General features: G+C 39.5%; 3 protein-coding genes across 7 annotated transcripts in view; all 3 read right to left on the bottom strand.

Annotated features, from left to right (window-relative positions):
• The window catches only part of dcdc2b (doublecortin domain containing 2B), a 32,130-nt gene extending 27,722 nt beyond the window's left edge, over positions 1-4,408 (bottom strand). Inside the window, exon 1 of the mRNA XM_060925213.1 lies at positions 4,388-4,408. The gene's annotated coding sequence lies outside the window, so the exon portion shown is untranslated. The remainder of the gene's footprint in view (positions 1-4,387) is intronic.
• The window catches only part of iqcc (IQ motif containing C), a 17,145-nt gene extending 4,301 nt beyond the window's left edge, over positions 1-12,844 (bottom strand). The window contains exons 1-4 of one of the 3 annotated variants that reach the window (XM_060925218.1): positions 12,632-12,840; positions 12,321-12,464; positions 8,328-8,592; positions 7,142-7,263 (exon numbers count right to left, since the gene is read on the bottom strand). In XM_060925218.1, coding sequence (XP_060781201.1) covers positions 7,142-7,263; positions 8,328-8,592; positions 12,321-12,464; positions 12,632-12,673 — 573 coding nt within the window. In that variant the 5' untranslated portion in view covers positions 12,674-12,840. Of the gene's footprint in view, positions 1-7,141; positions 7,264-8,327; positions 8,593-12,320; positions 12,465-12,631 lie in introns of all 3 variants that reach the window. The other 2 variants (XM_060925219.1, XM_060925220.1) reach the window with 2 other exon arrangements.
• A 781-nt stretch (positions 12,845-13,625) lies between these two features.
• The window catches only part of ccdc28b (coiled-coil domain containing 28B), a 49,246-nt gene continuing 36,155 nt past the window's right edge, over positions 13,626-26,716 (bottom strand). For all 3 annotated transcript variants that reach the window (XM_060925211.1, XM_060925212.1, XM_060925210.1), the window contains 2 exons: positions 17,411-17,433; positions 13,626-16,060 (listed from right to left, as the gene is read on the bottom strand). In XM_060925211.1, coding sequence (XP_060781194.1) covers positions 16,006-16,060; positions 17,411-17,433 — 78 coding nt within the window. In that variant the 3' untranslated portion in view covers positions 13,626-16,005. The remainder of the gene's footprint in view (positions 16,061-17,410; positions 17,434-26,716) is intronic.

The following is a 26,716-nucleotide window of genomic DNA, read 5'->3' as shown; positions in this document are numbered from 1 at the left end:
TTGTATATGATTTCTTCACAATGTCTATTGAAACTATAAAGTTATACAGTTATCAACACTGTCAGCTATAATTCAAATTATCATATATTCAACGTATTGAATCAAACAAATGCATAGTTTATGGGGGCTGTCTTTATCTTATCGTCCACATCACTTGTATGTTTTCTTCAAAAGGAAAATGTCTATTCACACTTTTTACAGTTAAAAGTTATTTACAGTTCCCAGTTATTTTTGAAACAAATTTTCATTAGATCATTTAGAATTCTTCTTCAGCTTCTTGGCCAAAGCCAAAAGCTCATCAGTCCTCTCTTTTTTTTCCTTTTTCTTTCATTAGCCAGCTCCTCCTGTTTTTACATGCTCTAACCCGGCTCTCTTCTGCTCTCTCGCTTTCCTTTTGCTTTGCTGAACTTGTTTTTTATACCAGCATCAATTTCACGTACCTTCGCTTCATCTCGCTTGTCAACAGTATTCGGCATCTTGAGAAAACACGCCGATTAGAGGAGCGCATTTTTGATATGCAGCTCACGAACGTGTAAGTTTTGATAAAAGAAAACGGCTGTGGGTGTCTTTGTAAAAACTGTTTTGATTGGCTATTATGGTCTCGACATCAATGTTTTGACCAATAACAATGTAGATAACACGGATTTTACATCACATTCAACGAGATTAAACGAGACTAAAGATGGCGGCTTACAAATAATGTGTAAACATCGTTGGAGTTAATAAAGTTTGAACAGCATGAAGGAACATACCCCAACCCCCCAAAATTAATTTAAAAAAAAAATTCTCAACGGACGTGTCATAATATAAAAAGGTCGTTTTTTACTCAAAAAAAAAAGCGGAAATCCGCCGAAAAGCGGAAAACTCTCATCCCTGGGATTGTTATCGGTCTGGTGTGAGCACCGACCACATAAACTGCAGGGGACCCATTTATTTATAGTGATGGTTATAGTTGAAGTTATTGGTTTTGTGAGACTGGGCCTTAAATCCTAATTCACTTTGGTAAATCAAGAATCACTGAGGTGAGTCCAGATTCACCTGATTTCAAAAAAAAAAAATCACCTGTAACATAACCATAAACGGATAAACAGTATGATGCGTCATTCTTTCAGAAATATAAAAATTGTTGCCAAATTTCCACAGTGGAAGAAGAATAAATAAAGTATTTGAGATGTTATTGGGAAATAATCAGCGTTGGGTTGGTGACGGTCACGCCGCTTCATCACACCACTCCACTGTTGATTAATCTCTGATCACAGCATGCATAATCATGTCTGATTCACAGTTAGGATCTCATTTAGGATAAGAGCTGGAGCTCGATTAAAAAACTGGACTTCATTAGGACACTTAAAGTGAATGTAATGCCCCTAAACCACACTTTTTTCCTTTGTACAAAGCAACAATCAGTCTGTTGACTGACCGTGCGTTTTCGAACCATACAGTAGCTGATCCAAAAGGCCATAAATTAATGGAAAATCAATAAAATCAGCTGATTTTCATGGAATCTGCCGAGACTGATCTGGAAGATCCTGAAGAGGTGCGTGATGTCACATGTGTAACATAGATCCACATATCAATTTTGTTCCTGTGCACAGCAGCGGTTAGACCTGTGTTAGAGCAGTCTTGGTATGGAATCACGTTTTGGAGAGAATTCTGATAGTGACTGGGATTCTTATATGTCAGATGAAGGGGTAGATGATTATCAAGGGTCAAAGTCCTTCCCACACCATGTGGCGCATAGGGCAGCTCCGATCTCCGTTTCCGTAGCCCTCAGCAATTATCAAGGATATTCCGGAGTAAATGGTTTTCTTTTTCGATCCCCCAAGACGAGAAACAGACGTCAGTTCACGACAGTCCCACTCACCGCCGACAGCGCACCACCAGCCAGAGAGAATCAGAAACACAGATTGGTTTGTACACTTACTCAGCGTAATTACTGAAAGAGAATGCAAAGTGAGAGATAATAGGGGAATCGATGAACTGTCCAAATGTTAGATCAAATGTCATTTATTAAATCAGTGGGTTTGTTTTTTGCTCCATTAATTCCCATGTGGTCGTTCTGGTGGTGGTGCACACTTGATGAATCAGATTTATTATTATTATTATTAGTCGGCGACATGAAATCTGCCCGCTTCGTTTGCACAAACCTCACCCACTGTCGCTTTAGATTAGTGTCATTTCTTGGAAATTCATGAACTGAATGTCCTGTTGTATATGGATTTGAACATCCAAACACAACGCAGCACTTTCACATCGTTATTTTTGAAAGATTCCTACAACAATATCTAATTTCAGCGAGTAAACAAGCACAGAGTCAGATGAACGGAAATGACCTAGATAACCGGGATTTCATGTGTGACATCATGCGAGATTAGCCCTGGGGCAAGGCCGCCTTTTTCTGGGATCCGGACACCACAATTTATGGATAGTTTTGAACTTCACATTCCCGACAACATGGAGGTGATATAGTGTACGTACAAGAGAGTCTGAATGAGATCCTAACTTCAAACGTCTGCCTTTCATTAAAAAAATTCACTTTTCCCAAAATGGAACATTCCAGAAATTTGCTTTAACTGATGTTTAAATGCAAGTCCTTAACTTTAAGCAGTACTTTCATATGTAACGTAGGTAATTCCGCCCCAAATCACCAGATTTAGAAAAATGTTTGCTACTGACCGTCTCAGATTTGCTTCATACTTTCTGGAAATATTGTCAGTGTGCCCAATAAATAGTGTACAAAATTTTAGGCTTGTACCTTCATTAGTTTCTGAGACATAGGGGCTTAAAAAAGGGGCGTGGCCCCAATTTCACTGTTAAAACGCGTGCTACAGAAAACGGACTTAACTTCCATAAGTCATTACTTTTAAACTATTCATGCAAGATACATGAAATTTTCAAGGATTGTTCTTCAATGCCAGACGCCTTTAAATACTAAAATAGAAAGTTCACAGTTCAATATTTGCCAAGTTATGGCTTGCTGAAAATCATAAAAAAATGTCTTCTATCGTGCTTTGGAGCAACTTTGACCCCCCCCATATCTCCACATTAAAGCACACCAGATCTTTCAAATTTTCTTATTTATTACTCACGTTATAGTACTCTTTAGGCAACTAGGTATGTGTTCAAAAGAAATCAAACTTTCTGATTTATTAGGCTTTAAAAAAAAAAAACCATTTTGCACCTATAATTCAAATGCATATTACAAATGTATGACAAGGTCTACCATAAAAACAATTATACCACTGGAAAGAGCTTGTTTTGATTAGCAAATGCGCAAGATATGAAGTTGGTACCCTAAATCAAACTATAAATAATTTTGCTTTAAATTTATAAATATAAATTTAAGGCGCCCTGTGATGACCTGGCGACTTGTCCAGGGTGTACCCCGCCTTTCGCCCATAGTCAGCTGGGATAGGCTCCAGCTTGCCTGCGACCCTGTAGAAGGATAAAGCGGCTAGAGATAATGAGATGAGATAAATTTAAGGCACATAATCTACTTGGATGCATCCAGAGATGCATAAAAACTGAAAAACCACAGGATTCTGCCCAGGGATACCACTGGGACAACAGCCAATGCACTCTTCATCCATTTGCAGTGTACATTAGAGCAAAGAATGAAGATGGTACAAAAGTAACGAAATGCATCTCTATCTGCATAATAAGTGACCGCCTTAAGCACGATACAGTGGCCGTGCATGCATTCTTAAAAAAGGTTTTACCATATGTATGCCATTTACATCCCCAGCTAAAAAAGGTCATTTACTTCAGTGACGGATCAGCAGCCCAATACAAAAACTACAAAAATTTCACAAATCTAATAAAGCATGCAGACGATTTTGGACTTTTGGCAGAATGGCATTTCTTTGCTACTTCACATGGTAAATCAGCCTGTGATGGTATTGGAGGCACTGTAAAGCGATCAGCAGCTCGAGCTAGCTTACAGGCAGCCACGAGTGATCACATACTAACCCCGTCTGATCTGTTTTTGTGGGCAGAAAAACGTATCAAGAACATCCATTTCATCTGGGTTGGTACGGGGGAAGTTATGGAGAGTGGAAAAGCATTGGAGAGAAGATTTTCAAGGTCAGCTACTATTCCTGGAACAGGAGACAACCACTCATTCGTTCCAATCATGTCCAACCAGCTGCAGGTCAGCAGAGTGTCAGGTGGTCCTAGCTTCATTGTAGATATGAGTGGGAATCGGCCACAAGTAATGCATAAAACCCCTGTTAAATCAGCAGTCTCTCTGGCAGATACAATTCCTGGTCAATATGTTGTATGTTTATATGACAGACAGTGGTGGATAGGTGACATTCGTGCATTATCAGAGGAGGAACAAGATGTACAAGTAACATTTATGCATCCTCATGGTCCCTCTCAGACTTACAGCTGGCCCAGGAGAGAGGATAACTGTTGGGTCCCTCTGGTGCATGTCATGAAAATCAGTGATGCCCCACTTACATCAACTGGCAGGCAGTATAAACTTCCATCTGATGTGGAAAAGCAAATCAATGCACTGTTTAAGCTCTTCAAATAAAGCATTTTTAAGGTTGTTATTTTTCCTACACTGTAGGTTTGTAATTGTATTGTAATATGCCTTAAAACAGCATTTCTGTCTATCGTAAAACATACCGTACTTGATACCTTAATATTTATAGTTTGGTTTAGGGTACCAACTTCATATTTTGTGCATTTACTAATCAAAACAAGCTCTTTCCAGTGGTATACTTGTTTTTATGGTAGACCTTGTCATACATTTGCAATATGCATTTGAATTATAGGTGCAAAATGTTTTTTTTATTTTTAAAGCCTAATAAATCAGAAAGTTTGATTTCTTTTAAACACATACCTAGTTGCCTAAAGAGTACTATAACATGAGTAATAAATAAGAAAATTTGAAAGATCTGGTGCGCTTTAATGTGGAGATATGGGGGGGTCAAAGTTGCTCCAAAGCACGATAGAAGACATTTTTTTATGATTTTCAGCAAGCCATAACTTGGCAAATATTGAACTGTGAACTTTCTATTTTAGTATTTAAAGGCGTCTGGCGTTAACGAACAATCCTTGAAAATTTCATGTATCTTGCATGAATAGTTTAAAAGTAATGACTTATGGAAATTAGGTCCGTTTTCTGTAGCACGCGTTTTAACAGTGAAATTGTGGCCACACCCCTTTTTTAAGCCCCTATGTCTCAGAAACTAATGAAGGTACAAGCCTAAAATTTTGTACACTATTTATTGGGCACACTGACGATATTTCCAGAAAGTATGAAGCAAATCTGAGATGGTCAGTGGCGAGGCTGCTGGTGATTTCACATGGATTGACCCACATACAGTAACAGTCAAAAGTTTGTACACCCCTACTCTACTCATTCATCGGTATTTTGACTACTTTGTACATTGTAGAACAATACTGAAGACATTAAACTATAAAATAACATCTGGAGCATGAATGAAATGATGTGCTAAACAAACAAAACGTTTCATATTTTGGCACCGTTGACCTTGATGAAGCTTTACTTTACTTTATTGACGTTATCTTAACCAGCTTCATGAAGGAGTCACCTGAAATGCTTTTCAGTTAACAGCTGTGCCTCGTCAAAAGTTAATTAGTGGATGAGTTTCTTGCCTTCTTAACGCGTCTGAGATCAAACAGTAAATAGTAAAGAATAAAAATACAGTAAAAACAGCTCTATTCAACACCACAACTGTCGTAATCCATACAGTGTTGCGTCAAGACCCGTACAACTAACACTACGTTCAGACTGCAATCTGAAACGACCCATATCCGATTTGTTGTGAAATCTGATTTTTTTGTTAGGCCGTTCACATTACCAATTATATGAGACTTGTATGCGATCTCCAATATGAACGGAAAACGACCCAAAAGTGTCCCACATGCGCAAATTGACACGTAATAAGCACATCTACCTAATACGTAAACAAAACAAAAAAAACCGCACTCTTCATGTTTAATGATTTCTTTTTTTGTTTCTTTGTTTAATTATCTGGTTAGTGTTAAAGTGTGAGGTCTCGTGTGTGTTTTTGTTTCTGAACTGAAATGAAAACGTGTAGCCTGGTAACGAGGGTTGACTCCTAAATGTCTCTCTAATTTCTATATAAGTGCACTATATGTTACTAGGAAGTAATGGATTTTTAGACTCTATATAGTGCACTCGAGCTTCAGTAGGCAATCATTTGGGATACGGCCGCTGTATTACCAAACTCTTAATTCAGGCTTAATAATTTGCACATATTTATTTCGCCATATTAATAAACTTTTTCTACATTTTTATAAATATTTATTTAGATTGTTTATAGCCAGCTGAATTCTGCAACTTCTCTCAGCACTGGCTCAAGGTGCAGAAACACCAGTGCAGTTTGCTATGGAGATGAGGCGAGACCTGGCGATGTGGTTTTTGTGGCGGCGGCGGAACTCACACAATAATCTGATTAATGTGGGCAGCAGACTGATGAGACCGAAGGTGTCAAATTACTGGAAATTTCCAGAACAATCTTATAATCTTGTAATACAGGATGGTTTAAGTTATAAATCAGTTATAGAAACTGTTTTATTTAATCAGGCTAACAGATCAACATCCAGGTCCCTACCAAATCCACCATTAGCTTGATCAATTCTATAAAAGTCTATTTAAATTCTGAAAACTGTACAGATGTTGTTGTTTTCCACCAAAGAGGCGGGATTAGCCAACGCAGAATAGTGACGTTTGTCTCTTGTTGATGACGTGTAGGTCGCATGAATGCGACCTGTCCGGTCAGACCGCAGTCGCATGTGAAAATAACGGATATGCATCGGAATTAGGACCACATATCCAAGCGGCCTGGGTCGCATGTGAAAAAATCGGATCTGTGTCGTTCAGATTGTTAATAACAAATCGGATACAGGTCGCATATGGGCAAAAAAATCGGATATGGGTCATTTCAGGGTGCAGTCTGAACGGAGTCTAAGTAAAGAGAAACGACATCCATCATTACTTTAAGACATGAAGTGACTTTTAGCTCATAAAAATAAAGAAAAACCACTGAAGTAGAAGGTGTGTCCAAATTTTTGACTGGTACTGCAGAAACGAGCTAAAATGCCATAATAATAATAAAAATAAAATTTCATCTCCACTGCGTACTTTCTTCCTGCTGGCGATGGCCTGTTGGATCCACAGCAGCTCCATGGCCAGAGTGTTTCTATGCTGCTTCAGAGCTTCAGGTGTGTGTGCGATATCTTGCAGTCGAGTATGCATCGGAGAAGCTGCCACACACACACAAACACACACAAACACCTGATTGTATGTATTGCTACTTTTATGCAAGTAGATTTTTCTACCAGTGTATTATAACACACCTGTACATTTCACACACACACACGTGCTAGTACAACCCCGAGTCCACAAAAGTTAGGACGCTGTATAAAACAACAATAAAAAACAGAATGCACTGATTTGCAAATCCTTTTTGACGGACATTCAACTGGATACAATACAAAGGCAAGATATTTAACATTCAAGCTGATCAACTTTATTGCTTTTTTTTTTCTTTGTAAAGATACACTTATTCTGAATTTGATGCCTGCAACACATTCTAATAAAGTTGTGACAGGGGTGTGTTTACCACTATGTGACATCACTTTTTCTTTTAAAAACGCTCAGTAAGTGTTTGGAACTGAGGACGCTGATCGCTAAAGTTTTGAAAGTGAAATTCTCTCTCATTATGACTTGATATTTGACTTCTTTTGCTCAATAGTCTGCGGTCTCCGATGTCGTATTTTGTGCTTCATAACGCGCTACACATTTTCAGTGTGAGGGAGGCGGGCAGGCCAGTTTAGGACCTGCGCTCTTTTTGCAGGCATCAAATTCAGAATGTGTGTATGCTAAAGGAACAACAATAAAGCTGATCAGTTTGAACATTAAATATCTTGTCTTTGTAGTGTATTCAATTGATGGCAGGTTGAAAAGGATTTGCATTTTGTATTCGTTTATATTTAACACAGTGTCTCGACTTTTTTGGAATCAGGGTTATCGGTAGGTATGCTTGTGTAGTGTGCAAGTATACTTGAGCATGGAAATGTGTAAATATGTCAGTGTGCGACTGTGCAAGCATACAATTGTGAAGTGTTGCTCATATGCAAAGGCCCTAGGATGTAAATAATGGGCTAGCGTACACTAGCATACACAACGTGGACCAAAATAGCAAGTAGGATGCAAGTATGTGTGCAACTCTGCAGCACAAAGTGTGTTCAGTGGTAGTGTACTTGCGAATGTCCAAGTTTGCTGTGCGAGTGTGTCAGCATGCTGGTACGCTCACACTCAGACTCACCATGCTGCAGTACGCTGCTGCTCAAGTGCAGATCCAGAGCAGTCTTTTCAGCCACACTGTCCCGCTGCATTCCCTCTCGCTCTGTATCGCCCCCTGGTGGTGAGCTGGTCTCTCTGCAGTCTCTCTCTGGGCTGCAACTCGGTTCTTCATCCCTCACCAGGACCTCAGGTCGTTCATCCTGCACGTTCACTTCCTCCACACCCTGAGAACATTCCTGGATCTGGATCTTTGGTTGAGGATAACTGAAAAAGGTGCTGTCCATATCCTAAGTTAAATAAAACAAAAATCAGAAATACTCCCCTGGAGCACAGGGCTTCATCTTCGTACTTTATTGGCTTTAGTCATTTTAATTCCACTCGCATTCAAAGAGATTCTGCTGAGGACAAGTTCACATCTGAGGCAGAAAAGGGAAAAAAAAAAAAAGAGAAAAAACTCAAACTCATGGGATAAATATATATCATCAGGTGTTAAGAAGGCTGATGTATGATGCGAAATTGGGAACGATAACCTTTCCTTCAAGGACAGTGACCCTGTAAATCTAAATATAAATGGTCTTCCAACTGAACAGAAAAAAAACAAGTAAAGTACCTTGGCCGAGATATTGATTCTAATTTGTATTGGAAAGCTCATGTGAAAGAAATTGAGAGGTATAGATAGGTATTCTATCTAAAATAAGACATTTTGTTCACATTTTTCTATGAGTCATTCTTTTATTTATTCTTTCTTATTATATGGCATCAGGATCTGGGGCAATACATACTGTATAAATCCAAGATTCGAGCAATTTTTATCCTTCAGAAAAAATCTGTGAGAATTATCACCTCGTCTAATAGAGATCAGCTCTCTTTGCCTCTATTTAAGAAGCTAGATGGAATGAAATTGCATGTTATGGATATATATATCCAGAATCCTTATTTTATGGACCAGTTTTATCACAGCTGTGCCAGTAGTTTTAATGATTTTTTTCTTCAGAAAACCTCATCGGTTCACTCTTATGGTCCTTGATGAATGATGAAGTCACCCATCTATCTTCTTAAAGTGAGGACAAATTATGGCAAATTAAGTATTTGGTTCTTACGTCCGCAACTTTTGAACGAAATTGATGAAAACTGGAAATCTTGCTCACAATTTTCCTCAAAATAAAAAATTAGCATTATTCCACTTTAGTGAGTTATTTTTGCTTTTGTGTCCCGTGGTGTTTTTTTTTTTTTAATTCCTGTTGTTTTGCTTTCATCTGCAACCTGAGTTTTTGATTTTGGTGTCTGTGTTTGTTCTTGTTGAGATTGATGATGTTTTTTGATGTTTTTTCCAACCTGACTTGTGCAAAAATTTGTTTTTAATAATTTTTGGGGGTTTTTCTTCTGATTTGTAAATAAGGTGGCACGGTGGTGTAGTAGTTAGCACTGTGGTCTCACAGCAAGAAGGTTCTGGGTTCAAGCCCAGTGGCCGATGGGGGCCTTTCTGTGTGGAGTTTGCATGTTCTCCCCATGTCTGCATGGGTTTCCCCCACAATCCAAAGACATGCGGTTAGGTTAACATGCTGCCCTTGAGCAAGTCACCTAACCGCTCCCCGGGTGCTGTAGCACAGCCGCCCACTGCTCCGTATGTGTTCACTGTTTCAGATGGGTTAAATGCAGAGGACCAATTTCACTGTGCTTTAGTGTGCATGTGACAAATAACGGCTTCTTAAATGAGAAAAAAAAAGCCACCCAGCTGAGTTGAGCCTGCTGATTATTCTGGGTAGTATATCCTGAATAAAATATTATTGTGCTCTATTTGTAATACTGTTAGTAAGTATGAAATAGAGGTTTATTCCTTATTTACTCAGACATGAAATACAACCCCGATTCCAAAACAGTTGGGACAAAGTACAAATTGTAAATAAAAACGGAATGCAATAATTTACAAATCTCAAAAACTGATATTGTATTCACAATAGAACATAGACAACATATCAAATGTCGAAAGTGAGACATTTTGAAATTTCATGCCAAATATTGGCTCATTTGAAATTTCATGACAGCAGCACATCTCAAAAAAGTTGGGACAGGGGCAATAAGAGGCTGGAAAAGTTAAAGGTACAAAAAAGGAACAGCTGGAGGACCAAATTGCAACTCATTAGGTCAATTGGCAATAGGTCATTAACATGACTGGGTATAAAAAGAGCATCTTGGAGTGGCAGCAGCTCTCAGAAGTAAAGATGGGAAGAGGATCACCAATCCCCCTAATTCTGCGCCGACAAATAGTGGAGCAATATCAGAAAGGAGTTCAACAGTGTAAAATTGCAAAGAGTTTGAACATATCATCATCTACAGTGCATAATATCATCAAAAGATTCAGAGAATCTGGAAGAATCTCTGTGCGTAAGGGTCAAGGCCGGAAAACCATACTGGGTGCCCGTGATCTTCGGGCCCTTAGACGGCACTGCATCACATACAGGCATGCTTCTGTATTGGAAATCACAAAATGGGCTCAGGAATATTTCCAGAGAACATTATCTGTGAACAGTGGTTAGCGCTGTCGCCTCACAGCAAGAAGGTCCGGGTTCGAGCCCCGGGGCCGGCGAGGGCCTTTCTGTGTGGAGTTTGCATGTTCTCCCCGTGTCCGCGTGGGTTTCCTCCGGGTGCTCCGGTTTCCCCCACAGTCCAAAGACATGCAGGTTAGGTTAACTGGTGACTCTAAATTGACCGTAGGTGTGAGTGTGAATGGTTGTCTGTGTCTATGTGTCAGCCCTGTGATGACCTGGCGACTTGTCCAGGGTGTACCCCGCCTTTCGCCCGTAGTCAGCTGGGATAGGCTCCAGCTTGCCTGCGACCCTGTAGAAGGATAAAGCGGCTAGAGATAATGTGATGTGTGATGTGATTATCTGTGAACACAATTCACCGTGCCATCCGCCGCTGCCAGCTAAAACTCTGCAGTTCAAAGAAGAAGCCGTATCTAAACATGATCCAGAAGCGCAGACGTCTTCTCTGGGCCAAGGCTCATTTAAAATGGACTGTGGCAAAGTGGAAAACTGTTCTGTGGTCAGACGAGTCAAAATGTGAAGTTCTTTATGGAAATCAGGGACGCCGTGTCATTCGGGCTAAAGAGGAGAAGGACGACCCGAGTTGTTATCAGCGCTCAGTTCAGAAGCCTGCATCTCTGATGGTATGGGGTTGCATTATTGCATGTGGCATGGGCAGCTTACACATCTGGAAAGACACCATCAATGCTGAAAGGTATATCCAGGTTCTAGAGCAACATATGCTCCCGTCCAGACGACGTCTCTTTCAGGGAAGACCTTGCATTTTCCAACATGACAATGCCAAACCACATACTGCATCAATTACAGCATCATGGCTGCGTAGAAGAAGGGTCCGGGTACTGAACTGGCCAGCCTGCAGTCCAGATCTTTCACCCATAGAAAACATTTGGCGCGTCATAAAACGGAAGATACGACAAAAAAGACCTAAGACAGTTGAGCAACTAGAATCCTACATTAGACAAGAATGGGTTAACATTCCTATCCCTAAACTTGAGCAACTTGTCTCCTCAGTCCCCAGACGTTTACAGACTGTTGTAAAGAGAAAACGGGATGTCTCACAGTGGGAAACATGGCCTTGTCCCAACTTTTTTGAGATGTGTTGTTGTCATGAAATTTAAAATCATCTAATTTTTCTCTTTAAATGATACATTTTCTCAGTTTAAACATTTGATATGTCATCTATGTTCTATTCTGAATAAAATATGGAATTTTGAAACTTCCACATCATTGCATTCCGTTTTTATTTACAATTTGTACTTTGTCCCAACTTTTTTGGAATCGGGGTTGTATGTCTTGGTTCATCTGCCAAATGTGGGTTCAGGAGGAACTTGTGTGGATTGAATTTTTGGCCATTTCAGTTTACTTGGCTGGAGAATAAGCTCGCATTATTATTATTATTATTATTATTCCTGAAATGCCATGTCAGAAACGGCTCTCCTGATGCTGAAGTGATGTGGAATGAACTTTACAGCATCACTGAAGTGAGGTTTGGGGATGAAGTGTCCTCTCCAGCTCAGGTGCTCCACACCTCCCTCCAGCTCCCTCACGATGTCCTCATATTCAGCCTGGACACGCTGCAGCTCTCTCCGCATCAAATATCCGCGACACCGCGCCTCAAACACACACACCATCACCTCATCACAACTCTGAGGCAAACCGGAAGTCAACACTCGAGCTAATCTGCTTGGGCTAGCTAGCTGTATTATGAATGACCATAGCGAAGCCATACTGAGTTCTCAAACTAATTAATTAAAACGTTTTTACCTCACAATATACCTACCTGGAAATATATGATATTATTTATCCATTCCTGTCTCCCCATTACGGTTATTCTTAAACATCATGAAGTTTCTCAACGCTCTGTTGTTGGAAGCGGATTCTCAGGCTCGATCCCAAATAGCGCCCAATTCAACAGATTAGTGTACTATGTAGCCTTCAGAAAAGCCGGTATGTATACCCTAGATAGTGCGCTTGTGTAGGTGTGTTGTCACAATTTGAGATTCGACGTTACATAGCAACAAAAACGGTTCGTTTTTTCGCTTGTTGCAACCGTTCGAACTGATCTTGTAGTTTTTTGCGCCCACTAGAGGCTCGGGGAGAAATCGCGACTCACCTCAGAAAATCAGTTCATTTAATCAAACTATTGATTTTTTTTTCTATTAAACGTGTATAAAATAATGGAATATTATACATCAAGCATTTTAACAGTTTAATACACGTTAACATACAAGGTGATGAAATTTAAAAAAGACTTATGTTTTTTTTATTTCGATTTTTGTTAGCTAGCATAAGGTGACAGGATGTCTGACAGGAACAACGCTCATTAGCTAGCATGAACTTACCTGACAGGAATTCTGAAAGGATGTAGTAATTTAAAAAAAAAAAATAGCAATAATGATTTTTTAAAATCTTTTTGACAATTAATATAATTCATACTATTTTGAACATTTTACACATTTCGTTTGTTAGCTACCCTGAGCTAACCTCAAACTTCATCGCGAACACTCGCTACCGATCACTGTCGATCCTCACAAGAATTTTGAAGTAATATTCCGAAATATTTGCACTTAACATCCAAGATTTCTGCCAGGAGATATGTTTGTTTAAAGTAGTATTTGCTCAAACATGTTTATAATATTCGTAGGTAAATAAAAGGTCATCACCTGGCGAAGATGAACAAGCCCGATTGAATTTTTGCTCGTATTTTGGACACAAGATAACTTACTCCAGTGGAAGAGGGAAATATCGAGCAACTTTTAAAAAGAAAACACAGCTTTCTGTATTAAATCAAATTTATTTTTCATTTCAAAATGGGAACTACTTCACTGATGGAAAAAATACACATCTTGCTGAATAGTAACGACAATCGCACAAATCATCAACGTCGCAAAACATAAAGCAAATTCGCCTGAAACAAAAGGTGTACATTTGACAGTGGCTCAGCTTCTGCGAGAGCGACGAGAAGTTCAAGTCTCTGAACTACCAGATATTCTTTCGCCTGCCTGTCAACAACAACAATAATAATAATAATAAGAAGAAGAAGAACGTAGCTAAAGTGTCACAGGCTAAAGGAGAACTCAGGCAGACTCACTTAGCTACTTGTACCTCAACTAAATAACAAGCAACTACAATTTCGAGAAATAAAACATTTAGAAAATTACTTTTTTCCCTTCAGCGTGCTGACTCGCAATAATATCTCTCTTCTCTACATTCGTAAAATAGTGCTCAGTTTTCTAAACCTGACTGAAAAGCTACTGCACGCTGTGAATATTCAACCATCGGTCGAAACCTTTGTATATGTTTCAATTAAAGGAACTTTACACAACATTCTCTTTGACCCAAATCAGTCGAGACACGTTTGGTGTTGAGTGACGACAATAAACAGCGAACAAGTAATAGATGTCGAGCTCAGACTATTTTTCCCCTGTAAATACACACTATATTATCATCAGACGTCGCCTGAGAGTGGAGCGATACCACATTTCACGATGGAAAAAAACGTATTCTGGTTGTCCAAGATGGCTGCCTGGAGCATTCCAAATACATCATAAACGTTCATTCATCTTTCTCAATTTATAGATGGAATATAAACCAGATACTGTTTCAGAACCAAGTGTGTACGTCGGAAAGGATTTTACACGAGACACAATTTGATTTCTTTGCTCGCTAACAACAGGAACTCGACGAGCATACTTCAAGGCCCAAAGACATTTTCGCTGATTTGGTGTCAAGTGGAGCGTTGTGCAATGTTATTATTCTGATTTTTTTTTATTATGAGCTTAACTATTCCTTTAAAGCCCATTTCTTGACATAAAATATTCTTGTTTGTGCTACACAATGATGAAGCACCATCTCACATAGTCCTGAGCGAGTGGTTAAGATGACGCACAAAGTTAACTGAGCAGTGAAGGTTCTGTGCTAGCCACCAGAAGGCTGTGAGTTCAAATCCCACTGTTGTAATCTTGAGCAAGATTCTAAAGCTGTGTGCTTGCACTGGAGTCTGTCTCACTTATTAGTCCCTTTGGAAAAAAGAACTGGCTGCTGAACAAAGACATCAATCCAAATGGAGGCCATTTAAGCATCCGGTTTTGGATTTCATCGATGCGTCAAGAAACATTAAACCTAAACATGACTGGTTCCGTTTACAGTACTGTGCAAAAGTCTTAAGCACATGTAAAGACCAAAAATAGCTTATGAAATGAATACTATAAACAGTAAAAATAAAATAAAATAAACAGTAAATCAGTAAGCCATAATAAATGAGTGAATGCAAAGTCAGTATTTGGTGTGAGACGACCCTCTGCTTAAAAAAAAAAAAAAAGGCAGTAGTCTGAGGTACAATGAGTGCAGTGTTATGCGGAAATGAGCTGTACGTTTTACTGAGCATCTTACAGAACCAGCCACAGTTCTTCTGGACACTTTGACTGTCACACTCGCTTCTTCATTTTGCACTATTATGTTTTCTTTTTTCATCTGAAAAGTGCTCGCCTCTATGCAGGAATATGCTGCTCAGATACAAACTTTTTCAAAAGCGAATGTGTGGAACTCAAACGTTTTTGTAACATTATGACTCGATAATGTAGAAGTCATAAAATAGAAATCTATAACAAAGATTGGAGGGAAAAAAACAGGAGGGCTAAAATTTTTGCACAGGACTGTAGCTCTGGACAGAGAGAAGAAGTGGCATGGACATCGTGGCATCATGAAGCACTGCAGAAATTGAATTTCCTTCCAAGTTCACGCAACTATCCTCAGATTTGCATCTTTTTTTTTCTTCATCCTGGTTTCAAACAGAACATAAAGCATGTTTCTGATGGCGCCATCTTGTTCGAATATCCACAATATTCACCAAACGCGTACGTCATGTAATCAATGACCTTTTAAAAATTTAAAGTACCATCAAACAACAAAAGCAAAAAAAAAAAATTTGGAAATTCAGAAGAAGTCATCACAGTGATTTAAAGAGCAAAGCACAGGGTATCCATTTTAAAAAATAAATGAAGGCGTTGTGATGAGTTTTTGTGCTCAGTGCTGTCGCAGCTTCTGGTTTTGCGCTCTGCTTCTACGCCATCGTTTTAGCTTCGCCGATCGAGGTGTAGCAGTAACATCAGCAGCTCCAGGACGCCAGCAGATTGCTGTGCTTTGCTCTCCGTCTCAGGGATCAGATGCCTTGGGGAAGTCCTGGTTCTCTGCCAGGTGTAACTTTTGTCTGGAGAAAGTGCATTAAGGATCCACATTAAGGAGCTCGCTCAAATTTCAAAAGACGCTAAATGCGCTTCACTCGAAAGCTGAATGTGCTTTATGACCTCCTGGAAGCTTTTAGCTTCTGAATTTGTCTTTTTATCGGGTTTGAAGTTCAGCTCATGGTAAAATAAGTGTGGATGCGTTTCTACCCAGGTTTCCAAAATATTATAAACATTCCATAAACACTTTATACACTTGTAATGCAATTCCTACTCTGGAAGTATCCAGGATGTGGAGTCATGATCTCGCGATAGTGGGATGTGAAACTGGGAGGATTAATTAGTGCAAAATGAGAGTCAATACGCAGTCAATTTCCATCAAAAGTTACAAAGAGTGAGCAAAATATTAACATGCTGCAAGTGCAAACAGGAAGAATTAAATGTTGTAAAAATATGATGTAATTAATAATATACTGACGTTATGAAGACCTCGCAAGCCAAACTTCTTGCTTTTGTTCTAGATTCTGATCCCTTTCATCAGGAAAAACTCAGCGAAGAACCTCCACTGATCTCACATTACTGTATGAATAACCAACCACACTACGCTGGAAGATTCCCTCATTCACTGACCACGAGCCAATTTCAATGAAACCATCTTTGTATCTCGCTCTGAAAACCTCACCGTGTTCGATAGTTTTCCTGGAAACCAGCGTGTGCATGTCTAAACGTGTTAAAAGATGTGTCGAGCCAATCAGCCTCCTCGATTCTGTGTCTTGTGGCCAGAAAAGTGTGCGTTAAGTCTCAGACTCTGAGACAAGTGTATTCACAATGTAAAAATGTTCCAATGTTATGAAAAAAAGCCTAAAATTCACAAACAAAACCAAAACAGAGGACAAAAAGAAGTGAGGATTTTTTCTCAAAAATACTGGCAGATTGAACAAAATATCTGCTTCGAGGAGAAATTCCAGCCTCATCCGTCCCAATAACAGACAACAAATCAGAACACGGAGGCGTGTCCGAAAGCTCCGCCTCAACCTCCTGCACTCGCAGTTTTGGGGGTGTGGCTTTAAAGGAAACACTGAAGTTTGCTTCCTCTAACGTCCACCAAAATGACTGATTCGACCTGGAATTCCTATTATTATTATTATTATTATTAGTAGTAGTAGTAGTAGTAGTATAACATTTACTTTTAGATTGTGGCAGTTAATATTTTGCTCTACTTTCGGTTTTCGGCTCTGAGAAAAGATGGAAAGTCTTGGTGAAGGTTCAGATCCCCCGGCAGGGATTCGGCTCCAATCCATTCAGGCAGTGGGAAGCGTTTCAACCAACAGAAAAACAACGTGATGAAACACTGATTAAGTTTACAGAAAGGATACATGGAGCTGCTGAGCTCTTCCAGCTGTGGGGGGAGGGGGGGGAAGAGAGACAGACAGACAGAATATGTGAGAGAAAGAGAGAGAGAGAGAGAGAGAGAGAGAGAGAGAGAGAGAGAGAGAGAGAGAGGAGACAGAGGAGAGAAAGACAGACAGACAGACAGACAGACAGACAGAGAGAGAGGCACACACACAGTAAGTGAGAGAGAGAGCAAGACAGGAGAGAGACAGACAGAATATGTGAAAGAGAGAGAGACAAACAACGAGAGAGAGAGAGAGAGAGAGAGAGAGAGAGAGAGAGAGAGGAGACAGACAGACAGACAGAATGTGAGAGAAAGAGAGAGACAACATGAGAGAGAGAGAGAGAGAGAGAGAGAGAGAGGGGAGACAGAGGAGAGAAAGACAGACAGACAGACAGACAGACAGAGAGAGACACAGAATATGTGAAAGAGAGAGAGACAAACAACGAGAGAGAGAGGAGACAGACAGACAGCGTAAGTGAGAGAGAGAGAGAGAGAGAGAGAGAGAGAGAGACACACAGACAGAATATGTGAAAGAGAGAGAGACACAACGAGAGAGAGACAGAGAGAGAGACACAGACAGACAGCATGAGAGAGAGAGAGAGAGAGAGAGAGAGAGAGAGAGAGAGAATGAATTTCAAAAGACCTTTAATGCAGGTTTTCGACAGATAAACACAATGTTATTTCAAAAATAAATTAAAATTAAAATTGAACTACCAAAAATGTGCAAAGGTAAGTTCATCATTTTCTACTGCACATAAAACACCATTTAAACACCAAATGTCCTCAAACGATTGTGTATTCTCTGTCACTTTATAAAAGCGAAAATCAATTAGTATTCTAGATTTAACCAGAGCAGCAAAAACAGCTGCAACATCCTGGTCACATTCAATCTTATTTTTACGACTCATGTAAATAGCCATTTGAGCTTGATCAAATATAAAAGTTAAGCAATTGACAAACAGGTCTGCGCTTCTTAACATATTTAAACCCAAAAATAAAGATCTTTGAAAACGTCTCATTAAAACACTCAAAGAGCCTCTCTAATGCATTAAAAAAGCCAGTCAATCTTGAACAATTCATAAAAACATGAAATACTGTTTCTCTCTCAAAACAAAATGGACAATTATGACTCACTTCAGGACATAAAACAGAAATAAAAGCATTTACAGCAACGATTCCATGCAAAACACGCCATTGTAAGTCCCAAACTCTTTTAACTAACGGTGGCTTGTACAATGCTCTCCATTCCGGTTTCACTTCATCACCCAAACCGAGTACAGAACGCCAGGGAGAGTCAACCTTCTGATTTAACCCCTTCTGATTAAAAATTTTGACACAAACCTTGTAAAACACATAACCACCAGTTCTGCCAGCTCTGTGTAAGGGCACAGGTTCAACATTATCCAAAAAAAGACCAGCATTTTCACCAAAATCTGGATATAGTGCAAGACTGGGAAATGGATCACCATCACAAGGAACTATTCTCTGCTCAAAGTAGCCTTTTAACACCAAATTTTCTTCTGCTGTAAGTGAGGCTTTACATTCTTCCAATAATTGGCGAGCGACACGAACAGACCTGATGTTCAAAACTCTTGCTACATTTTGACAATTTTGAAAATCTCTACCGGCCACGCCCACCAACTGCCCCAAAGTAAGCAAGCGTGACCTTAAGAAACGGTCATACATTGCATTGCTGTTATAAGTAAAGTCCAACTGTGTCCCAAAGGTCAAAGGCTCTTAAAAGCCAATACAAAGAAGGTTTTTTTTTTTAAAGATATTTTTTGGGCTTTTTCCACCTTTATTGGATAGGACAGTGTAGAGACAGGAAATGAGCGGGAGAGAGAGACAGGGAGGGATCGGGAAATGACCTCCGGTCGGAATCGAACCCGGGTCCCCGGATTTATGGTATGGCGCCTTATCCACCTGAGCCACGACGCCCCCACAAAGAAGGTTTTTTACTTAATTTCTGTACAGTGAATAAATTCCACACTTTAAAAAGATTCCTGTAAAAAATTGGCAGCTGTAGAGTGTCCAGTCTTCTGGAATCCATCAAAAAAAAGAGATTTGTCCATGTCCAGTCCACCGACAGTTCGTAAAATGGCAAAGGCCACAGATTTCCAGCTCACATATTTTTGTTCGATTAACAACTTCTGTAAAAACTGCATTCTAAAAGCTGCTGTTCTGCTTTGCAAATGAACCAAACCTTGTCCCCCTTCCTCCTTTGGCAAATACAATATACTTTGTGAAACCCAATGCAATTTATCCCAGAAAAAAAGCTAACAATGATTGAACTTTTGAAAGCAAATGTGCAGGTGGATCGACACACGCTAATTTACGCCACAGAATAGATGCCACTAAATTATTAATAACTAATATGCGTCCTCTATATGACATTTGTGGTTTAAGCCATCTCCATTTATCCAAACGCCCTTTTATTTTATCAACAATCCCCTCCCAATTATTCTGCACATAACTACTGTCTCATCTCATCTCATTATCTCTAGCCGCTTTATCCTTCTACAGGGTCGCAGGCAAGCTGGAGCCTATCCCAGCTGACTACGGGCGAAAGGCGGGGTACACCCTGGACAAGTCGCCCATAACTACTGTCTCCAAGGAAAATACCCAAGTATTTAATACCATCGTTCTTCCATATTAACCCACCCGGTAGCCTTGGAAGGCCATTGTCCCATTTTCCAACAGAAAGAGCATCACTCTTTGACCAGTTGATTCTGGCGGAAGAGACAATTTCAAAAACCTTAGAAACTTCAACCAAAGTATCCACATCATCCTGACCCCTAACCATCAAAAGTACATCGTCTGCATACGCGGAAAGATAAAAAACATCACTGCAGCCTGATAAAGATATACCTTTTAAGACACCAAGTCTATGCAGGAAAGGCTCTATAGCCAAACTGTAAAGAATTCCTGACAATTAACATCCTTGACACTTTAAAAGGAGCACATAAGCCACCGTTACTGTTAAGCAAACTTTCAATGTCATTCTACAGGACTTTTATTTTATCTATGAAATCTGAGCTGAAGCCAAATGCACTAAGAATCTTCCAAAGATAGGCATGCTCGACTCGATCAAAAGTTATCTCTTGATCTATAGAAATAAAAGTTGTGTTTAAGCCAAACATTTTTGATACATCTACTGAAGCGCTTTATGCAACTCTTCTAGGGTCAACACCCCAGTGAGCATCTCATTTGACTGGTCTGAGACTTTACGTAGCCCCTTGAAAAAACATATTTCAGCAGCCTTGTCCTCCTTGTGCTCACAAGCATATAGCTTAGCGTAAAAATCCCAAGCCCTAGAGCGAATTTCAGCCGGGTTTGACAACATTTGACCAAATGACGTTGTAAATGCGTTGGATAGCAAGAAGTCGTGTGCTGCAATATTTATTGATTTATCCAAAGCTTTTGACACTGTGGACCATCATCATCTTCTGCAAAGATTGGAAAGTATTGGCTTCAGTTGCTCTGTGCTAAGGTGGTTTTCAAACTACCCGAGTGGCAGAACCCAATGTGTTGCCATTGATAATTTTATATCCTCCTTACAGGAAGTAACAATGGGGGTCCCGCAAGGTTCAGTTTTGGGCCCCATTTTATTTTCTATTTATATAAATAATCTGGGCAGGGAGCTAGAGCAGACAAAGGTTCATCTCTATGCAGATGATACCATTTTGTATGCCTCAGCCTCAACAGTAAGGGAAGCAATTACACAACTTCAGACTGCTTTTAATCAAGTCCAGTCATTTCTTATAGGGTTGAAGCAAAAAAACAAAAATAATGCTTTTTACAAACTCACGCTCTCCAGTTGACTTCGCTGTGTCATTACAAGATGGCACAATAATTGACAGAGTATCTTCTTACAAGTACCTGGGCATTTGGTTGGATGATAGGATGTCTTTTGGTGTCCATATTGAGAGTCTCTGTAAAAAACTGAGACCAAAGCTAGGCTTTTTCTTTAGAATGAAAAAGTGTTTTCCTTATACTGCAAGGAGAAGGTTGGTACAGAGCACGTTCTTATCAGTGCTGGATTATGGTGACATAATTTATATGCATTCCAGTTTATGTTTACTAAAAAAGCTAGATGTATTGTACCACTCAGCTTTGCGTTTTATCACAGGTGCATCGGCTAGGACTCACCACTGTACTCTGTATGAAACAGTGCAATGGTCATCTCTTTCCCTCCGGCGAAAAGTCCATGCTTTGATTTTTATTGCGAAAGCACTTATGGGTAAACTACCCCATTATATTTCCAGTTTACTTTATCAAAATAGTGCTTACAGGACTAGGTCATCAGAAAAAATATTACTACGCATACCTTTTACAAGAACAGAACTGGGTAAAACAGCTTTTTCATCATTTGCACCAAATGTCTGGAATGAATCTCAGGCCATCCTAAATCCTGAAACTCTTCCCTCTATTAACATTTTTAAAAACCAGTTGAAATCAGCTTTAACTGAGCTATGCAACTGTTTTTAAACCTATGGTTTCTTGTTTGCTTTTAGCTGTCTGTGTTACTTTGTTTAATCGTAGTCTGTCATTACTAGTGAGCTGGTGTGTGTAATATGTTATGAAGCGTGTGTAGCATGTTATGTAGTGAGTGTAGTATGTTATCTGTAGTGTAGTTGTGGTTTGTCCTGTCTTTTGTGTATGTGTAACTATTTTGCCGTCCGTCTTGGCCAGGACTCCCCGGTGGAAGAGTTACTGTAACTCAGTGGGACCATTTTTTTCCTGGTTAAATAAAGGCTAAATAAAATAAAATAAAATAAAAATTCTGACCTTAATGCATGGATAATACGCTTCTGACCATTCTTTTTCTCAAGATTAAAAAAAAAAAAAAAAAAAACTTTGAAGATGCATCCATCTCGTTCAAGGTTTGAAAACGTGACCGGACAAGAGCCCCTTGTGCTTTGTGTTCCAGCAGGTCAGCCAATTTAGTTTTATTTTCAAATAATTTGTCCAATGTATCTTGATTATTATAAGACTGTGCCAAATTTTGACAATTCAAAATTCCATCCTCTAAAAATTTCATGCTCTGTATTGTATCTCTGGAGACATTGTAAGTATACCGTTGACATAACGGTTTTATCTGTGTGTTTTACCATACTCCCACCAGCTGTGTAATGATTCAAAAGTGGGCTTTTCAGTTCTAAAAGTGAACCAGAAATATCTAAGCACGTTCTTAAAATGATTATCATTCAACAGTGCATTGCTAAAATGCCAATAAGCACTTTTAGATTTAACAGAACTAATAAATACAGAGCATAATACCAGACTGAAATACAACCCCGATTCCAAAAAAGTTGGGACAAAGTACAAATTGTAAATAAAAACAGAATGCAATAATTTACAAATCTCAAAAACTGATATTGTATTCACAATAGAACATAGACAACATATCAAATGTCGAAAGTGAGACATTTTGAAATTTCATGCCAAATATTGGCTCATTTGAAATTTCATGACAGCAACACATCTCAAAAAAGTTGGGACAGGGGCAATAAGAGGCTGGAAAAGTTAAAGGTACAAAAAAGGAACAGCTGGAGGACCAAATTGCAACTCATTAGGTCAATTGGCAATAGGTCATTAACATGACTGGGTATAAAAAGAGCATCTTGGAGCGGCAGCGGCTCTCAGAAGTAAAGATGGGAAGAGGATCACCAATCCCCCTAATTCTGCGCCGACAAATAGTGGAGCAATATCAGAAAGGAGTTCGACAGTGTAAAATTGCAAAGAGTTTGAACATATCATCATCTACAGTGCATCATATCATCAAAAGATTCAGAGAATCTGGAAGAATCTCTGTGCGTAAGGGTCAAGGCCGGAAAACCATATCGGGTGCCCGTGATCTTCGGGCCCTTAGACGGCACTGCATCACATACAGGCATGCTTCTGTATTGGAAATCACAAAATGGGCTCAGGAATATTTCCAGAGAACATTATCTGTGAACACAATTCACCGTGCCATCCGCCGTTGCCAGCTAAAACTCTATAGTTCAAAGAAGAAGCCGTATCTAAACATGATCCAGAAGCGCAGACGTCTTCTCTGGGCCAAGGCTCATTTAAAATGGACTGTGGCAAAGTGGAAAACTGTTCTGTGGTCAGACGAATCAAAATGTGAAGTTCTTTATGGAAATCAGGGACGCCGTGTCATTCGGACTAAAGAGGAGAAGGACGACCCAAGTTGTTCTCAGCGCTCAGTTCAGAAGCCTGCATCTCTGATGGTATGGGGTTGCATTAGTGCGTCCCATCCAGATGACGTCTCTTTCAGGGAAGACCTTGCATTTTCCAACATGACAATGCCAAACCACATACTGCATCAATTACAGCATCATGGCTGCGTAGAAGAAGGGTCCGGGTACTGAAGTGGCCAGCCCGCAGTCCAGATCTTTCACCCATAGAAAACATTTGGCGCATCATAAAACGGAAGATACGACAAAAAAGACCTAAGACAGTTGAGCAACTAGAATCCTACATTAGACAAGAATGGGTTAACATTCCTATCCCTAAACTTGAGCAACTTGTCTCCTCAGTCCCCAGACGTTTACAGACTGTTGTAAAGAGAAAAGGGGATGTCTCACAGTGGGAAACATGGCCTTGTCCCAACTTTTTTGAGATGTTGTTGTCATGAAATTTAAAGTCACCTAATTTTTCTCTTTAAATGATACATTTTCTCAGTTTAAACATTTGATATGTCATCTATGTTCTATTCTGAATAAAATATGGAATTTTGAAACTTCCACATCATTGCATTCCGTTTTTATTTACAATTTGTACTTTGTCCCAACTTTTTTGGAATCGGGGCTGTACAAACTGGAACAATACAAGACTTTTTAAGAACGCTTAAATGATGATTAAAGATATACAAACGGTCCAGCCTTGCAAGGGACACAGAATTAGCAGACGTACAGTACGAGTCTGTGTGTACTGTGACACATTTCTATGTAAATTCCTCCAAACATCACTAAACTCATGTGCTTCTAAAAGTTGCACTAGTTTCCTTCGTGAAGGCATACGGTATGTGGTTCAAGGTGATTTCTGTCTAGGTCTTTCTCTGTACAATTAAAATCTCCACCCAAGAATAAATATTCTTCGTTGGAACAGTTTTCTAAGGTTGTATCGAGCACATCCAGAAAACACATTCGATCTAAAGCTAATGTTGGAGCATAAACACAAATAAAAATAAAAGCAGAATTCTCAAACAGAGCCCTAACTTTAAGAATCCTACCCTTTATGATCTCTACACTGTAAGAAAGAGGAATAAAACTGTGGGAGAACAAAAGAGCAACGCCACCACTAACAGAGGTATTGTGACTTAAAATGGCAAGACCATCCCATTCTTTAAAGGATATGGGACATGAAACATAAATGCACGCTATATCAGTTTCTTTCCATTAAAAATATGAATTAATTGCATCAACAAATACAAAATCATCTATTAAATTCAGCAAAATCGTTATATTCGTGATGATTATATGGCATTTCTGCTCGAGCTCCGATATGCATTTTTTGCAACCGGAAGAGCCGCTGTCACGTGATCATACGTCACAAAAACTTTCGGGCACAGCACAAGCGGATAGATGAATGGAGAAGTGGATGACAAGAAAATTGTTTTTATAGTCTTTAAAGTACATTGGACATCATGGTGTATTGTGCTGCTTATAGTTGCAATAATTCCAATGGGAAATGCCCTGGAGTAAGTTTTTTTGCATTCCCCAAGGACCCGAAGCTGAGGAAAGTGTGGGCTCACCTGCGCATGCGCAGTAGGCTTCGCGCATGCGCAGTAGGACAAATCCAAGAGGTAGGATAACTTTACAGAACACCTGTTGAAAAAACTTTGCACCTACTGTTTCCCACAAACTGTGTTCGGACCTGACACTGAGGATTCTTTCAACATTAATACTCAGGTACTGAGCGATATTAATTCATGAAACATGAAACAGGAAGTATAAGGATGAGAAAAAAAAAAACAGTTTAAATCGGGAAGCTGCGCACATTTGCGCCAGGCTGCACAAATGTGCGCAGCTTCCCGATTTAAACTGTTTTTTCTCATCCTTATACTTCATGTTTCATGAATTAATATCGCCATTTTTTTTTTTTTTTTTAAATCGGATCTGCGCGATTCAGCCGTGAAAAAGGCGGCATCCGCCGAAAGGCACGCTGTTTGCATCCCTGCACGGAGGCCAGGGGACAGGGCAGGAATATTTTTGTTGATATGAGTGATCCGGTGCGATTTCGCGACCCCCCTGTTGAAGACCTCTGTGCTAAGCGACTGAAAGCCGAGGTAAGGATTAGTATTATAATTTTGGGTGTATCAATTATTGATTATCATAATTCTGACTCGTTTCGCCATTTTGAATGTTTTCATCTCGGACTCTGGAAGCATTGTATCTCAATCAATCTCGAAAAATATCAGCAAAAAAAAAAAACTAGCTTGCAACGGACTTTAGCTAGATCTATGATGAACTTTCAATGTATGATACAAAAATAATACTTCTTTCAACAGATCATTAGCCTTTGAGCAGAATTGTTTTTAACTTACCAGGAAGTGTTATCGAGCCGACCGCTTTCAGTTTCATGAGGGCTGAATGAACTCTCACTCTCAGAATCATCTGACCCGTCAGAGTAAAGACAAGATCCATGTTCATGTGAATTTCCAGCTATCGGTTCGAATTGATAGGGTCTAACTTCACATCTCTGTGAAACATCGGGAATATCACTGTCGATGGCGTCCATTTCGGTAACCTGTTTACATTAGATTCCCAAGCGCTGGCTCCTTGGAAAGTTGTTGTTGCGTCACGGGTCACGTGACCACCTAGCTCATTAACGAATCCTTGTTTTACGCTGATGTATAAAAAAACTTGAATAATGTGATGATTTTCACATTTTTGACGCCCTGCAGTGATTTAAATGGCATGTCTTATGTCCTTTATACATAATTATACCCAGAAAAAAATCCATGTCCCATATCCTTTAACCCAATCAGTTGCATTTCTCAGGTCACTATGGGTTTCTTGTGCAAATAAGACATCCGCTTTTTTCTGTTTTGTCAATTCGAAATGCCGTGCCCTTTTTAGACTCTCCCTTGCTCCATTTGCATTAAGACAAGCTAACTGAATATTTTTCATGAGTAGAGAAAAAGAAAAACATGCTAATACACAGAGAAAGAGAAAACAAGCGCGATCTCTTCTAGACCATTTTGTCTTCATCATCACCATCCTCCTCCTCACCATACCCATCAACATCACCATCACCATCCTCACCTCCCACTAAAACA

Source organism: Neoarius graeffei, chromosome 7, assembly GCF_027579695.1.
Source record: "Neoarius graeffei isolate fNeoGra1 chromosome 7, fNeoGra1.pri, whole genome shotgun sequence".
NCBI classification, from domain to species: Eukaryota; Metazoa; Chordata; class Actinopteri; order Siluriformes; family Ariidae; genus Neoarius; species Neoarius graeffei.
The sequence above is the reverse complement of the archived record's forward strand: the minus strand, read 5'-3'. Positions and strand labels throughout refer to the sequence as shown.